The 14757-nt window shown below is 55.9% G+C and overlaps 2 protein-coding genes across 3 annotated transcripts in view; both read left to right on the top strand.

The window, feature by feature from the left end:
* The window catches only part of C3 (complement C3), a 33034-nt gene extending 30378 nt beyond the window's left edge, over window positions 1-2656 (top strand). The window contains exons 34-41 of the mRNA XM_044254417.1: window positions 295-382; window positions 485-571; window positions 1148-1253; window positions 1474-1563; window positions 1733-1813; window positions 2069-2152; window positions 2249-2384; window positions 2475-2656. Coding sequence (XP_044110352.1) covers window positions 295-382; window positions 485-571; window positions 1148-1253; window positions 1474-1563; window positions 1733-1813; window positions 2069-2152; window positions 2249-2384; window positions 2475-2616 — 814 coding nt within the window. The 3' untranslated portion in view covers window positions 2617-2656. The remainder of the gene's footprint in view (window positions 1-294; window positions 383-484; window positions 572-1147; window positions 1254-1473; window positions 1564-1732; window positions 1814-2068; window positions 2153-2248; window positions 2385-2474) is intronic.
* Window positions 2657-7258: 4602 nt separating this feature from the next.
* On the top strand, window positions 7259-10375 carry TNFSF14 (TNF superfamily member 14). 2 transcript variants are annotated; one of them, XM_044255435.1, is made up of 4 exons: window positions 7259-7477; window positions 8948-8984; window positions 9259-9300; window positions 9948-10375. In XM_044255435.1, the coding sequence occupies exons 1-4, from the start codon at window positions 7259-7261 to the stop codon at window positions 10373-10375; spliced, it is 726 nt and encodes a 241-aa protein (XP_044111370.1). The 2 variants fall into 2 exon arrangements, with proteins under 2 accessions (XP_044111370.1, XP_044111371.1); XM_044255436.1 differs by having other exon boundaries at window positions 7259-7365; window positions 8944-8984.
* The last annotated feature ends 4382 nt before the right edge of the window (window positions 10376-14757 follow it).

The following is a 14757-nucleotide window of genomic DNA, read 5'->3' on the forward strand; positions in this document are numbered from 1 at the left end:
CTTTATTTTCTAGAAGAACTGAGGCATGGAGAGGGCAAGGGACTCAACAGAGGTCATACAGAGCTGGGATTTGAACCCATGCAATTGGGCTCTAGAGCCTGAGCTGTTCGTCTCCTTGACCATCATACTGCCTTTCCCTTAGTCCCTTTGGGGAATGTTTCCTAAAATCTAATATTGCTCTGTGCTGCTATGTGGGAACTAGGAACCTCTGATCAGACCCCCCCTTGTCCAGGAACTGACCCCCAGGGCTGACCCCACCCTGGGACCTGACTGTCCTCTCTCTGCCCCAATCAGGTACCTGGGAGCAACGGATGCTGCCATGTCGATCCTGGATATATCCATGATGACTGGCTTTTCTCCTAACATTGATGACCTCAATGGTGTATGAAGGGCTTGTGGGTTTGGGGGCTGGGATCAGTGGGAAGAATCCTGGGGTCTGGAAGAAGACTAAGGAGGATTTTCACAAGTCCTACTCTTCCCCCAGTTGAGCGGTATCGAGAAATACTTCTCTAAATATGAGCTGGACAATAAGCTGTCTAATAAGAACACCCTCATCCTCTACCTGGACAAGGTAAAGCCTCCAATGGGTCCCTGACCTCTAGCTGGCTATCCTTCCTCTGGGTCAGGCCAGGCCCAGGCTAGGGGAGATGAGGTGCCTACTGCTGGGTGGTGGAGAAAGGGGCATGTGGAAAAAGGTGGTCAACCCAGGAGAGGGAGAAGAAGGCTCCCCGCTGGGCTGGGAGCCCAGTGCAGGACTCAAACTCAGGACCCCGAAATCATGACCTGAGCTCAAGGCAGACATTTAACCAATGGAGCCACCCAGGTGTCCCAGCAACTTGTAAATAACTCTTCAGTATCGTTAAGCACGGGATGTTTTTATGGACATAGATGGCAGTCCGTTGGCCAGAACTCAATCACATGGCCACTCTTGGGAAGGAAGGAGGCCAATGAGTGCAGTCTAGTTGCGAGCCTTGGAGAACCAGAACATGAATTGTTTGAAGTCTCCTAAATCTTTTGGCAGAGCTTCCTCTGCTTCCTTCCACCCTCCCCACCCATATCCCGCCTTCATCCTTCATTTTCTCCAACCGCCAGTACCCGTGCTGTTCTCCCTTCCGTGTCATCCCACTGACCGGCCTCCTTCCCCCAGATCCCGCATAAGCAGGAGCACTGTATATCCTTCAGAGTGCACCAGTACTTCAGTGTGGGCCTGATCCAGCCTGGGTCCGTCAGGGTCTACTCCTATTACAACCTGGGTGAGCAGCTGACCTGGGACCTGGGGCTTGAGGGTCCCAGGGATCTGAAAGGTGGGGGCTGCTGAGGGTCCCAGGATTGGAGACGTACCATCTCCAGGTCCGAGGGCCCCAGCACTGGGGACCTGCCATCTCCAGGTCTGAGGGACTGGAATCCAAGCCTCCTGGCTCTCTGGGCTGGAGGCGCAAGCCCTCTGACCCTTCCGCACCACTGTGCCCACAGATGAGAACTGTGTCCAGTTCTACCACCCGGAGAAAGACGACGGCTTGCTGAGCAAGCTCTGCCACCAGGACTTGTGTCGCTGTGCTGAGGGTGAGCACAGGGGGTTGGAGAAGGGGTGACCACACCCCCTGGATCCTCCTTCCTTCCAGGCTGGAGGGGGGGACCGCACCCAGAGGAACGGGCCCAGGAGTGGGGGGTCCTGGGGGGTCCTGGATGAGACGTAGGGTATAGCCGTGCCCCCCACTCATGCACCCCGCAGAGAACTGCTTCATGCACCAGGCAGACAAGGTCACCGAGGAGTACCGGCTGGACAGGGCCTGCGAGCCGGGCGTGGACTACGGTAAGCAGGTTTACGCATGCGTGAGCGTGTGTGAGCCGCAGTGTCTGTGGCTGTGGTTGTGCACGGACTGTAGTCATAGGTGGCTGTGTATAGGATCGTGTGTGCTGGATGGGCTGGGCGGGGGCAGGGACTGTTGCAAGATGGGCTGTGATCCTGCATGATCTGCTTGGGCCGGAGTCGGGGGTGGGGAGGCCATGTGCGCAGGTGCGCTTGTGGGTGAGGGTGACCCCCACGCCCCCACCCCCTCCCCCGCAGTGTACAAGACCAGGCTCGTCAGGAAGGAGCCCTCGGACGCCTTTGACGACTACATCATGGTCATCGACCAGATCATCAAATCAGGTCAGCCCTGCATTCTGCCCTCTGCCGCACAGTCCCGCCCCCTTCCTCCCAGTTCCCTCCCGCTGCCACGCTCAGCTCCCACTGCCCGCCCTCCAGGCACTGACGAGGTGCAGGTTAACGAAGAACGCAAGTTCATCAGCCACATCAAGTGCAGAGAAGCCTTGAAGCTGAAGGAGGGGAAGCGCTACCTCATGTGGGGCGTTTCCTCCGACCTGTGGGGACAGAAACCCAAGTGAGTGCCAGCCCGGGGCCTGCCCAGGTTGCCCCGCCCTCCCAGCCCCGCCCTGCCCCTGACCTGTCCTGCCTCCCCCTCCCCCACCAGCATCAGGTACATCATCGGCAAAGACACATGGGTCGAGCTGTGGCCCGAGGCTGAAGAATGCCAGGACGAGGAGAATGAGAAACAGTGCAAAGAGCTGGCCAACTTCGCGGAGGACATGATCGTCTACGGCTGTCCCAACTGACCCCTCCCCGCATCCCCACAATAAAGCTGCAGTCATCTGCCGCGTGTCTCCCCCTGTGGGAAGGTCTTTGACAGGGAAAGAGGCAGCTGTAATCCCCCGCTCCCTCACCAGCATCTCCCCTGGGCTCCATCCTGAAGGCGCACCGGGCTCCTGCCTGCGCTCCCCCTGCGGGGTGCCCTCCCCCCTCCCCCCCCTGCAGGGTGCCCTCCCTCCTCCCCAGGGAGCCTGCGCCTGCCCACCTGGCCTGCCCCTCAGCCCAGCCTTCCCACCTGCGTGCTTACCTGCCCCTGCCCGCACCCTCACCTGCGTTCCTACCACCGATATTGTCATCTGAACCTTGACCTGTGGTCCCACCTACGCCCGGATAGTATCCACCTACATTCCGGGCACTCCCGCCTGGCCCACGCCGACACCTCCCGCCGCAGGCTTGCCTGTATCTTTACCGACTCTGACCCACACGCTCCGCTAGCTTCCTTTCCACCTGCCTCCCCACCCGCTTTCTCACCTGGTCTCACCTGCAGCTCAAGGGTCAACCCCGTTTGCTCCCTCGCCGGCATTCGGTGTGGGGCAGTGGTGCCCAGGAGGGGGCGGTAGGGGGCAGGCCGGGCGACATTTCCACCGGAGCTCAGGGTGAGTGAGCAAGGGAGCCAGCTGAGAGGGAAGGTCTGAGTCAGCGGTCAAAGGCGGAGAGTGCGGGGGCATTGTGGTCACAGCACCCCAGAGCTGTGTGGAGGGCAGCAGCCACAGGCAAATGGGTTCACTGGCCTCCGAGGGGAAGTGGGGTCCTAGATGCCTCTTCTGGTTAATTCCACCGCTAGGACTCTTGAGGGTGGGACCCATTCCCTGCTCTATGTCACCGGAAAAGCCCTGAGCTTTGCAGTCGCCCCTTCTCAGCACCTTTTCCCTAAGACCCCCCAGGTCCTGTAAACCCCGCCTCCTGATTCCAGGACTACGGGGGGGGGGGGGGGGGGGGGGAGATAGATTCACAGCCGGCGTCCCCCTCCCCTCCAGACCCTGACTGGCAGGGACCTCTGTCAAGGGGAGACTCCAAAATCCTCATCACTCACTAAGTGTCCCAGCCAACCTGCCCACCCAGCTTGATGTCTTTCTTCTCATTTCTTTGCTTGCTGATTTCCCCTTTCTTCTGCCCTGGGATTCCTTTTCTTCCTTTATTTTAGCACATGGGGTGTTGTTTTGTTGGAGCACCTGTGGTCCCCCAGGATGGACAGGAGACAGGGTCTTTGACATTCTAAGGACAGCATGGAGTTGATTTCAGACAGTGAGGATGTTCGAAGAGGAAAGGAGAACAGGGCAATGTGAGAACACTTGCCTATCGTGGGGCCACCAGTATAGTCCTTAGATCCAATAACAGTCATTCTCTGGTTCAACCAAGCCATGTGTCAAACTTGTGTCAACCTAGTCAAACACCAGTGTAAATATTGCTAGGTAGGTATTTTTTAGATGTGATTCACACCTATAGTCAATTGACTTTCAGGCCACACTTGACAATGTGGGTGGGCCTCATCCAATCAGTTGAAGGGCAGAAGAGGGGAAAAGATAAGGTTTCCAGAGGAAGAAGGAATTCAACATAGTGGCATTGAAATTCTGCCTGAGTCTCTGGCCTTTCAACTCTAAACTGTAGCATCAACTCTTAACTGAATCTTCAGCCTGCTGGCCTCTCCTGTGGATTTTGGACTCCCTATACCCCAAAATCACATGAGTCAAATTCCTAGGGTTCCTGGCTGGCTCAGTCAGTAGAGCATGCGACTGTTGATCTCAGGGTCATGAGTTCAAACCCTACGTTGGGTGTGGAGCCTACTTCAAAACAAAACAAAACAAGAACCAATTCCTTAAAATAAATTGTGTTTGTGTGTGTGTGTGCAGAGAGATGATGATGATAGATAGAGGCTAGAAAGAAGAAAGAAAAGAAAAAGAAAGAAGGAAGGAAGAAAGGAGAAAGAAGAAAAGTAAAGAAAAGAAAAGAAAAAAAAAGAAAAGAGATGAGGCAGCTGGGTGGATCCGACTCTTGATTTTGGCTCAGGCCATGATGTCAGGGTCATGAGATCAAGCCCCATGTGGGGTTCCACGCTCAGAGCAGAGTTGGCTTGGGATTCTCTCTACGACAGCACAGACCATGGGAGGTGGTGAGATGCTGGCCGTCGGTCAGGGAGGTGGACACTGGGAGCAGAGTGGGGAGCAGGCAGAGGGGGCTCCCCCTGGCTGGGCACCTGTGGCTTGCTATAGTGCTCTCTCCGGAGGGTTGCTCCTGGGCAGACAGAGGGAATGGCTGCATTTAGCCCATAGGATGTAATTGGTTAACCCCCTGGGTGCACAGTGGGAAGCCATGGCAAGATTTTAAGCAGGGGAGAGATGAAGACTGGCATATGTGCTTAAAAAGTTGATGAAAGGGGCGCCTGGGTGGCTCAGTCATTAAGAGGCTGCCTTTGGCTCAGGTCATGATCCCAGGACCCCCAGGATCGAGTCCCGCGTCCGGGCTCCCTGTTCCACGGGGAGCCTGCTTCTCCCTCTCCCACTTCCCCTGCTTGTGTTCCCTTTCTCTGTGTCAAATAAATAAATAAAAATCTTTTTTGAAAAAAAGCCAATGGAAGCCGTTCCATTCCAGGCTATAACTGAAAGACCTAGAACCGGTGTCCAGACAAATACGTGGGCACACGTGCTCCTGGCAGTGCTTCGCACACCGTAGCCGAAGGGTGGGAACAACGGAAACATCCCCCAGGGCGTGAGCGGGCAAGCGAAAGGCGATGTGTCCATGAGCTCAAACACTCCTCGGCCCTGAAACAGAAGGGAGCGCTGGCACACACGGCGACGTGGATGGAACTTGAAGACAGGACATCCAGTGAGAGAAGCCAGGCGCAAAAGACCATACATTGCCTGTTTCTGCTTTTATGAACTCTCTGGAATGTCCTGAACAGGTGACTCCGTAGAGCAGGAAAGCGGACTATTGGTTGCCCGAGGCTGGGGCCCCCGGGGGTCGGGGTCGGGAGTGGCCTCTTTGTGGGAAGGGGCTCACCTTCCCAGGCACTGAAGACATCTGGGAAGGAGATAGAATCACCTGACATCCTACATATCCTAAATGCCATTGAGCTGCTCGCTTCAAAATGGTTAGTTTTATGTTATGTGAATTTCGCCTCCATAAAATGAAATGAAATTAAAAATAAAATAAAATAGGGGCGCCTGGGTGGCTCAGTTTGTTAAAGCCTCTGCCTTCGGCTCAGGTCATGATCCCAGGGTCCTGGGATCGAGCCCCGCATCGGGCTCTCTGCTCGGCGGGGAGCCTGCTTCCTCCTCTCTCTCTCTGCCTGCCTCTCTGCCCACTTGTGATCTCTGTCAAATAAATAAATAAAATCTTAAAAAACTAAACTAAAATAAAATAAACAAGCTCACACTGGGTAGAGGGCATAAAATGAATTACGAGATGGCAAGAGGGAAGGAGTGTCGAGCCACAAACCACTGAGTCCGAGCCAGCACCGGCAGGTTGGGCTGCTGTCACAAGACCCCTACACGGGGGGGGGGGGGGGGCCGTGGCGGGGCGGGGGGACCTTAAACAACAGACGTTTATTTCTCAGCGTTCTGGAAGCTGGAGGTCTGAGAGGCGGGCGCCAGCGTGGTCAGGCTCTGGTCAGGGTCCTCGTCCAGCCTGCAGACCCAGAGAGAGAGCAGATCTCCCAGCAGGGCACTCATCCCACTGCGGAGGACTCCATGTTCATGACCTAGTCCCCTCCCCCAAGACCCCACCGCCCTGAGGATCAGGGCTTCAGCAGAGGACTGGGGGAGGGACACAAACGGTTCACAGCACTGGGGCGAGGTGGGAACCGTGGGTATACCCATGGGGGTCGGGGGGCTTGGGTGGCGGTCTGCCTTGGAGACTGAGTCACCGGGGCTTTGCTGAAAGGTGGATGTGAGGGATGAGAAAAGATGGGGCTCCACAGGCTACTTCAGGGCTCCCCCCCCCGACAACTCTCAGACCAACCGTTCCACCACCTGACTGTGAGTTCCCATTAAAACTTGCATGCACACACCTGTGCACACACACACGCACACGCATGCACACACACACACACACACACACACACACACAGAAACCACTCTTGGATTTCCCGCCGCTCTTACTACCCCCTAACACACTGTAGAGTGTCTTCTTATTTACCAGGCTCGTTGTCTCTCGCCCCACTGGAGTAGGAGTCCAGAAGACCAGGGACTTTGGTCTCTCTTATTCACAGCTATGCCCTCCAACCTAGAACAGTGCCCGGCACACGGGAGATGATCTAGAAATATTTGGTAACAGAGTCAATGAGGCGGCCGCAGGGAAAAGCTGGGGCCTCCCCGCTCGGTCCCTACCTGAGTCACATCTTCAGATGCCCCTGGAAAGTGTGAGAGGCCACATGAGTGAGAGTGAGACAGGGCCAGCCTGGGGGTGGGGGGACAGGAAGAAGAGGAGGGCCAGTGGGGAAAGGGGAGGGGCTGAACCCCTGCTCTAAAGGCGGCCCCGGGACCCACGGGTGCCTGTCTGCAGCGTGCAAAGCCCAGGAGGCTTGGGCAATTGTGGTTTCCTCCCTGCCCTCGGGGACGCAGCCGTGCTAGCCCAGCCCCCCGCGTGTCTCAGGACCTCATCCGCTCAGGCATGGAGGAGACAGTTGTGCGACCTTCGGTGTTCACGGTGGACGGACAGACCGACATCCCATTCAGGAGGCTGGGGCACAGGCGTCGGAGACGGGCCTGTAGTGCAGCCCAGCTGGGCCTGGGCCTCCTGCTGCTGCTGCTGGCCGCCGGGCTGGCCGTCCAGGGCTGGTTCCTGCTTCAGCTGCACTGGCGCATGGGGGCGGTGGTCACCCCCCTGCTGGTGAGTGGGGGCCTCGGGGCTCGTGGCCGGGGGGCGCGGTGCCTGTGTCACTGGGCATCTCTCTGTGCGTGCATGTGCAGAACAGGAGACAGGCCAAGGGCAGCCCCAGGCAAGTCAATTTGTCTCTCTGAAACTCAGTTTCCTCATCTGTAAAATGGGTGTGGTAATAAGAGTCCTCGGCTCCCAGGGAACGAAAGGGGATACTGTGTGTGTGGTGCCAGGGGCAAGTGTTCAATCCATCAAAACTGGTATTTTTAAAAATCAAGACATAAATGCATTCTGCCCGTTCAGGGGTACAGCCTGTTGATCTGAGGCATTTATTTTGTGATATGATCACTTGTGGTGGGAGCAAACCCAACTTTGGTGTGCTGTGACGATCACTTCTTCTAGTGGTGGCCCCCCCATAAAATCAGTCTCTTAGAGCAGGTTTTATGTCCTTTTTTTTTTTTTAAGATTTTTTTTTTTTTTTGATTCTGACACAGAGAGAGAGAGAGAGAGAGATCACAAGTAGGCAGAGAGGCAGGCAGAGAGAGGGAGAAGCAGGCTCCCAGCAGGGCAGAGAGCCCGATGAGGGGCTCAATCCAATGACCCTAAGATCATGACCTGAGCCGAAGGCAGAGGCTTTAACCCACTGAGGCACTCGGGCTCCCCAGGTTTTATGTTCTTAATAGAGTCCCGTGGTCTGTAACCCCCGGTACTGGCACTCTGACATTGCTGATTACGACCAGTCATGCCCGGGTCCCCACTGTGGGGACCATCACCAACCCACTGGGTCTGGGTCGGTGAGAATCTCCCTCCGCATCAGTTTTCCCTTGACTGCGGATGTATCTGTCTGTGTCTCTGTGTCCCATGCCACGGCCACATGACCTCGCTTTCGTGTCCTGTGTCTCCGGGTCACATCTCCTTGTGCCTGGATCTGAGGGCCACACGTGCACGTCCTTCACGTGACTCCACATTGCCGTCCGGCATCCATCCGCGTGCCCGTGTGTCCACATGCCGGCCTGTCTGTGGCTCACGCCTTGGCGTGGCGCACAGACCCGCGTGGACCCATCAATCACACACCCGTGTATCTGAGTCCATGTGTCCACGTGTGTCTTGTCAGTGTGTCACGCACGTGTCCAGGTCTGTGCCCTACACCCCGTGTCCGTACCCACTTGTTGGCATTGGCATCAATGTCCACGTGTCTTGCCGTCCAGATTGATGTATCCGTCCTAGGACTTACTGAATTAACCCTTACATAGTGCTTCCTCCGTGCTGGGCGCTGGCCCACACTTTCCACCCGTGAAGTCACTGACTCCTAAAGAGGTACCATCCCTATGTCTATTTACAGAGGGGAAACTGAGGCTGCCGGGTGGGGCGGGGCTGTGCACGTGGGCCTGGGTGGTGTCTGCGTGTGTCTCACAGTCATGAGTCAGGATGCCAGTGCGTGGGCCCCTCAGGCCCTCACCCTGGGCTCCTCTGCCTTTTCAGGACGGAGATGCGAAATCCTGGAAGCAGGTGATGCAAGGTGAGTCAGGGTCGCGGGCCCCAGGGAGGGCGGGCAGGCTGGTTCCCACGCTGTCCCCGCCCCCTCAGCCCATTGCCCAATGTGATTTACACAACTGGTCAGAGCCCAGCAGGTGCCCCTCCTCCAGGCCCGAGAAGCAGAAGTCTGGGCCACTCCGGAAAGGGTGGGGTTGACAGCAGGAGGTAGACTCCATGACCCCTCCGGGGGGCGCGGGGAGCAGCCGTCCCTCCCACTCCATTACAGCCGCCGCTCACCTCTCCCCCTCTCTCTCCAGAGCGGAGGTCCTACCAGACCAACCCAGCCGCACACCTTACAGGTGAGGGGGACCCCGGGTGCTGGCATGGGGAGGGGGCAGGGTGTCCTGGGGAGACCAGACAGACGGCCAGCTTGTCCGAGCGCTCATCCGCCCACGCGAGCCAATCACTCTTTGTTCCCAGCATGGCCCGGGCCACAGGCAGCGCCCGTGCACTTACTTCTCTCATTTAAGGAATAAGCCCCTTACCCGGTGCTCACGGGTGTCGCCCCGAGCGGTAACGCCCTCTGGCCGAGTTCATTCACTGCACCCGAGGAGGCCCGGCCCAAAGCTCCCGCTCCCTGAGCAAGAGACTGAAGGGCGTGGAGATGAGGAGCCTCCTGGACCAGGCTGCGTTCCGTCCATCTCCCCTGCCTTTGTTCTGCCACTCCCAAGTGTTCATGCTTTGGGCCAGTCACTTAATTGCGCCATGCCTCAGTTTCCCCACCTGCGGGGGAGGGGGCACAAAACGAGTTAGGACAGAAAAGAAGCAAGTGACTTCGCCTCTGGGTGCCTCCATTCCCACCCCCCCGCAAAGTGAGGGTAAAGATGACCTAATACGTCTAAAGTTCTCAAACAGCCTAAAATGCGGGGGGCGGGGGGTAGGTCGTCAGGCTCCCTCACCCAGAGACGGGCACGTGCTGACCGGCCCCCTCTCTCTCCAACCCCAGGAGCCAACTCCAGCCTGACGGGCAGCGGGGGCCCGCTGCTCTGGGAGACGAAGCTGGGCTTGGCCTTCTTGAGGGGCCTCGGCTACCGCGAGGGCTCCCTGGTCATCGCCCGGGCCGGCTACTACTACGTCTACTCCAAGGTGCAGCTGGGAGGCGTGGGCTGCCCGCCGGGGCTGAGCGGCAGCCTGCCCATCACCCACGGCCTCTACAAGCGCACGCCCCGCTACCCCGAGGAGCTGGAGCTGCTGGTCAGCCGGCGGTCCCCCTGCGCGCGGGGAGCCAGCTCCCGAGTGTGGTGGGACAGCAGCTTCCTGGGGGGCGTGGTGCACCTGGACGCCGGTGAGGAGGTGGTGGTCCGCGTGCCGGAGGAGCGCCTGGTCCGACTCCGCGACGGCACCCGCTCCTACTTCGGGGCTTTCATGGTGTGAAGGAAGGACTGACCGCAGATCATGGGGGTCGGACAGGCAGTGGGACCTCGGAGGTGCTCTGGGGAGCCCCAAACTCAGCAAGCAAAGAGCTCGGCGGCCACCTCCAGGGGCCGAGGACCCAGCCACCCCCGAAGGCTGAAGACCCAGCGGGCACCAAAGGAAACCCTGCGGACCCTGCCACAGGCGGTCCTGAAGACAAAGCCCCGGGGACTCGGGAGTCTGGAGGCCCCCAATGGGGGGGTAGCTAATCTGCCTGATATTCAGGAAGAAGGGGCGAGGGGTGGGTATTTATGTTTTTGATTCAGAGAAGAGTGGGACTTGGGGGTCCGGGGACTTGGCTGAAGACAGGAAGCCTCACTCTCGTGAGCGTGGGCGGCTGGGGGGAGAAAGTCATCATCAAGACTCCTCCGTGTGGACAGCCCAGCCCAGGCCCACCCGCGGCCACAGTCACACATTCAAGTTCCGCCTGCAGCCGCGTGGCCCCCCTTCTCCTGGCCGTGCGAGGTTGTTCTCAGAGACTCTGCACAGCCCGTGTGCCGCGTGCTGGTAATTGTGTGATAACCGGCTCTCCCGGGAGGGAAGAGACTTCGTAGTATCTGCGATTTCCTTGGTGTCGTTACTCCCATGGCGGCTGGTTTTCTGCTACCAAGGCATCACCTAGGGGCCAGCTCCCGGCTCTGTCGCATTCCGGTCCCACTAGGACGTCCCGGGAGTGTTTCAGCACCCAGGTCAGGGCCTGGCCCCTGGAAGGCACCTGGAAAAGGCTTGCAGAGAGAAAGCAGGAAGGGTGGAAAGGAAGGAAGGAAGAAGGAAGGAAGGAAGGAAGGGGGGAGGGCCCTGGAGGGAGCGAGAATGCAGACCCACCTAGGGTGTCGCAGAGAATCACACAGCCCCACAATCGCTTTCACAACTGCACCCAAACACACAAAGCATCGTATTCTCGCACAACTGCACACACGTCATAGCGTCAGAAACACTCTGTCACAAACATTATGTGAGAACCACATGTGAACAGTCATACCCAAGTCATCATCACAACCATAGTCACCCACAGGGGCCGTACAGTCACTCCAAGTGTGACACATGGGATGCCATGATCATCACACTGGACTTCCTCGCGCTGTGTCATGGTCACACCCATCACACACACAACATCACACACACACACACACACGCACACGCATGCAGCCTAAGGTTCCTCCCACCCGAGACGGATACATCCTGGGATGAGGGCCAGACTCTGTCTGAAGCCCTGGACTCCCTGACCACGGGTCTTGGAAATAAATAGTAAAAGTTGCACCTGGGTCCGTCTATTCTCAGGGAAAGGGTGGCTCGCAGAGGCACAGGGGTAGATGCAATCACCCGTGGAAGTCACTTTACAACTTTACAGATCAAAAAACTGAACCCGGTTGGCCCAACTCCATGTAGGAAGCTCAGAGGCGGGGGGGGGGGGGCAGGGGGGGAGCGGGAGGCTGTCCAGAGATGTCATGCCCGGGTCTGTCTGCCCCTTGAGTCTCCCATTCCTGAGCAAGTGGAGGCCCCCTCCTGCCAGGCACCTCTATGGCAGACATCGGGGACAGAGTGGTGGTCTAGCCAGCCAGCTGGAATCTTGGAGCAAGTGGGAGCATGGGGGGAATATGGGGGGAGGGGCAGGTAATGAGACCCATACAAATCAGATGGTCTGTAGAAATGAGCAGGTATCCTGGTGTGGCCAAAGGGAGGGGCTGGTACCCAGGACCCAAAGATAAGGGCTCAGTCCCCAGAAGTGGATGGATTATTGTTATTATTGTCGATACTGTTCTCACGTTGCCCGGCACGGGGGGAAGGAAACACGCTTTGCAATCAGGTGGTCCTGCTTTCCAATTTCCCTCTGCCACTTGCTGCTGTGTGACCTCAAGCAAGTCCCACCTTGGTGCCTCTATTTCCTCATCTGCAAAATGGGAGGTGATGCCCGTCCTCACCCTAGGTCTGTTGTAAAGATGACATCAGATCAGGCTCGGAAAAAAACATTTGTTGTGGTGCTTGGTACACAGTAAGAGCTCCATAAGTGCACGAGTGACATAAGTGATTTAGAAATATTAAGAGCAGCATTTGTCAGGCACTTTCCCTATGCCGGGCATCTTGTGTGAGTCCGAACCTTATATACACACCTGGGCAGGAACTGTTGTTGCCCGCAGGTTCCAGACCTAGAGAGAGAGAGAAAGGCATGCAGTTTCATGCCTCTCTGACCTTGAGGACTAGTGGGAGGTGTGGGGCAGCCCCAAATGCCCAGCCCCAGCCCCAGCCCCAGCCCCTACTAGAGTTTCCTTTACTCTTGTCACCATTTTTCTGTTTCCGTGGCTTTGATGCGACCAAGATGTGGGGACGGCATATTTACAAAGCTGCCGGCAGCCACCAGCTTCCGCCTGGGGATGGAACCTCTCGCTAAGTTTAGCCTCCAAAGATCATTCCTGGGAGGGGCCTCCCAGCCCTCAGGTGGAGGAGCCCGTGGAAGAAGACACAGGGCGGGTAAGAGGAGGGGTAGGAGGCCAGATGGAAAGAGAGGGAGGGGAGGGAAAGAAGGAGGGAGGAGGCGCAGAGAGCCCTGGAGGTAGAGAGGCAGGCACAGTAGGAGATCTAGAACCCAGCTTGATTTCAGATAGAGCATGGGGCGGGAAGCCCCCAACTCAGGCCACTGACCTACTTCACAACTTCTGAGAAGTTTATCTGCTTGATTTCCGCTTTCACATCCCGTGCTCCGACATCAGTTCAAATATCACCTTCCCCCACAATTAGCTCTTCCTCCAGACCTGAGGTCTGCATCCCTGCCCTCCCCCAGCCCCTGCTCTCCCTCCGTCTCCTGCCAAAACCCGGAGGTGGTAGAAGTAAAAATAATGATGATAAGTCATTGATGGATCTCATATTATAATGCTATATCCCTCCCGCTAAATACCACTGTGTTCCAACACTGGGATGCATTGTCTCGGAGAAAATAAGAACGGGACTTTTGGGGAAGCCAGGCCACCAGGGTTCAAATCCCCACTCTGCCACTTCCCAGCTGGCTGATCTCAAGATCCACCCTTGGCCTCTCTGGGCCTCAGTTTCCTCATCTACTTTGGTTATTGTGAGGTGAAATGACTTGAATGTTTAAGTAGTTTTCCAGAGCTTGGCCCACAGCGAGTTCTTCAATCCTTAGTCGATATTCTTTTTGTAAGCAAAACTGTAATCCTGTGCACATTTAAAGTTCAGATTCTCCTCGATGATTACATCCGCAAGCCACATCTAGTCACTATGTCTGTTTTTGTTGTTGTTGTTTCTTAAGACTATTTAGTTATGTATTTATTTGTCAGAGAGAAAGAGAGAGAGAGAGTACAAGCAGGCAGAGGCGGAAAGAGAAGCAGGCTCCCTGCCAAGCAAGCATGTTGTTGTTTGTTTTTAAGTAGGCTCCCTGCCCAATGTGGGGCTTTAACTCATGAGCCTGAGATCAAGAGTTGGTTGCTCTACAGACTGAACCATCCAGGAGCCCCCAAAGTGAGTTTTTAATATGGAAAATTAGCAGCCAATATTTAAACATTACAAAATTTTGCTTGTGGACAAATCCAAACTTACGGATTTTCTTGGAAGTTTGGAAGGAGTGAACAACAGCCCAGGTATGGGCTCACCAGCTCAGCCTCAGACTCCACTACACCCCGTTGACTCCCACACAAGAGTCTGAATGTCAGTTGTCTTTCAGCATCGTGTTTCTGTGGTTGTTTCTCTTAAAGTGACGAGGATCACTAATTATAGGTCATACTTCTGATGTACTTACCGTGTGCCAGACACTGTGCTAAGTGCATTAATTCACAATAACTCATTTAATTCTCATGGTGACTGACTCATGTTAACTTATGGGTGGGGAATTCTAGGCACAGAGAGGTGAAGTCACTTTTCAGAGGTGAGAAAATCAATGAGTTTCAGGAAGAATAAGAGATCATAGTTGTATTCATTTCCTGCTGCCATTTAAAATGATAGTCATTCCTGCCTGAGTGGCTCAGTGTGTTAAAGCCTCTGCTTTCGGCTCAGGTCATGATCTCAGGGTCCTGGGATCCAACCCCGCACTGGACTTTCTGCTCAGCAGGGAACCTGCTTCCTCCTCTCTCTCTGCCTGCCTCTCTGCCTACTCATGATCTCCGTCTGTCAAATAAATGAATAAAATCTTTTTTAAAAAATGATAGCCATTTATTACCTTAAAGATCTAGAAGTCAGGAGTCAGAAAAGAGTCTTACGGAACTAAAATCAACATGTCAGTAAGGCTTCCTTCTTTCTGGAAGAAAGGTTTGCCTCAAACCTTTTAATCAGTCGCCTTTATGGGAAACCAAAGCCTGTGACACTCATGTAGCATACATAAATCATAATTTGCAAAG

This window comes from Neovison vison, chromosome 6 (assembly GCF_020171115.1).
Source record: "Neovison vison isolate M4711 chromosome 6, ASM_NN_V1, whole genome shotgun sequence".
NCBI classification, from domain to species: Eukaryota; Metazoa; Chordata; class Mammalia; order Carnivora; family Mustelidae; genus Neogale; species Neogale vison.

What these genes read in the sequence shown, in the direction of transcription:
- TNFSF14 (XM_044255435.1), top strand. Translation starts at nt 7,259, where the DNA reads ATGGAGGAGACAGTTGTGCGACCTTCGGTGTTCACGGTGGACGGACAG. An exon ending in CGGTGGTCACCCCCCTGCTG is followed by an intron (nt 7,478 to 8,947) that starts GTGAGTGGGGGC and finishes CTGCCTTTTCAG; the next exon opens with GACGGAGATGCGAAATCCTG. An exon ending in CTGGAAGCAGGTGATGCAAG is followed by an intron (nt 8,985 to 9,258) that starts GTGAGTCAGGGT and finishes CTCTCTCTCCAG; the next exon opens with AGCGGAGGTCCTACCAGACC.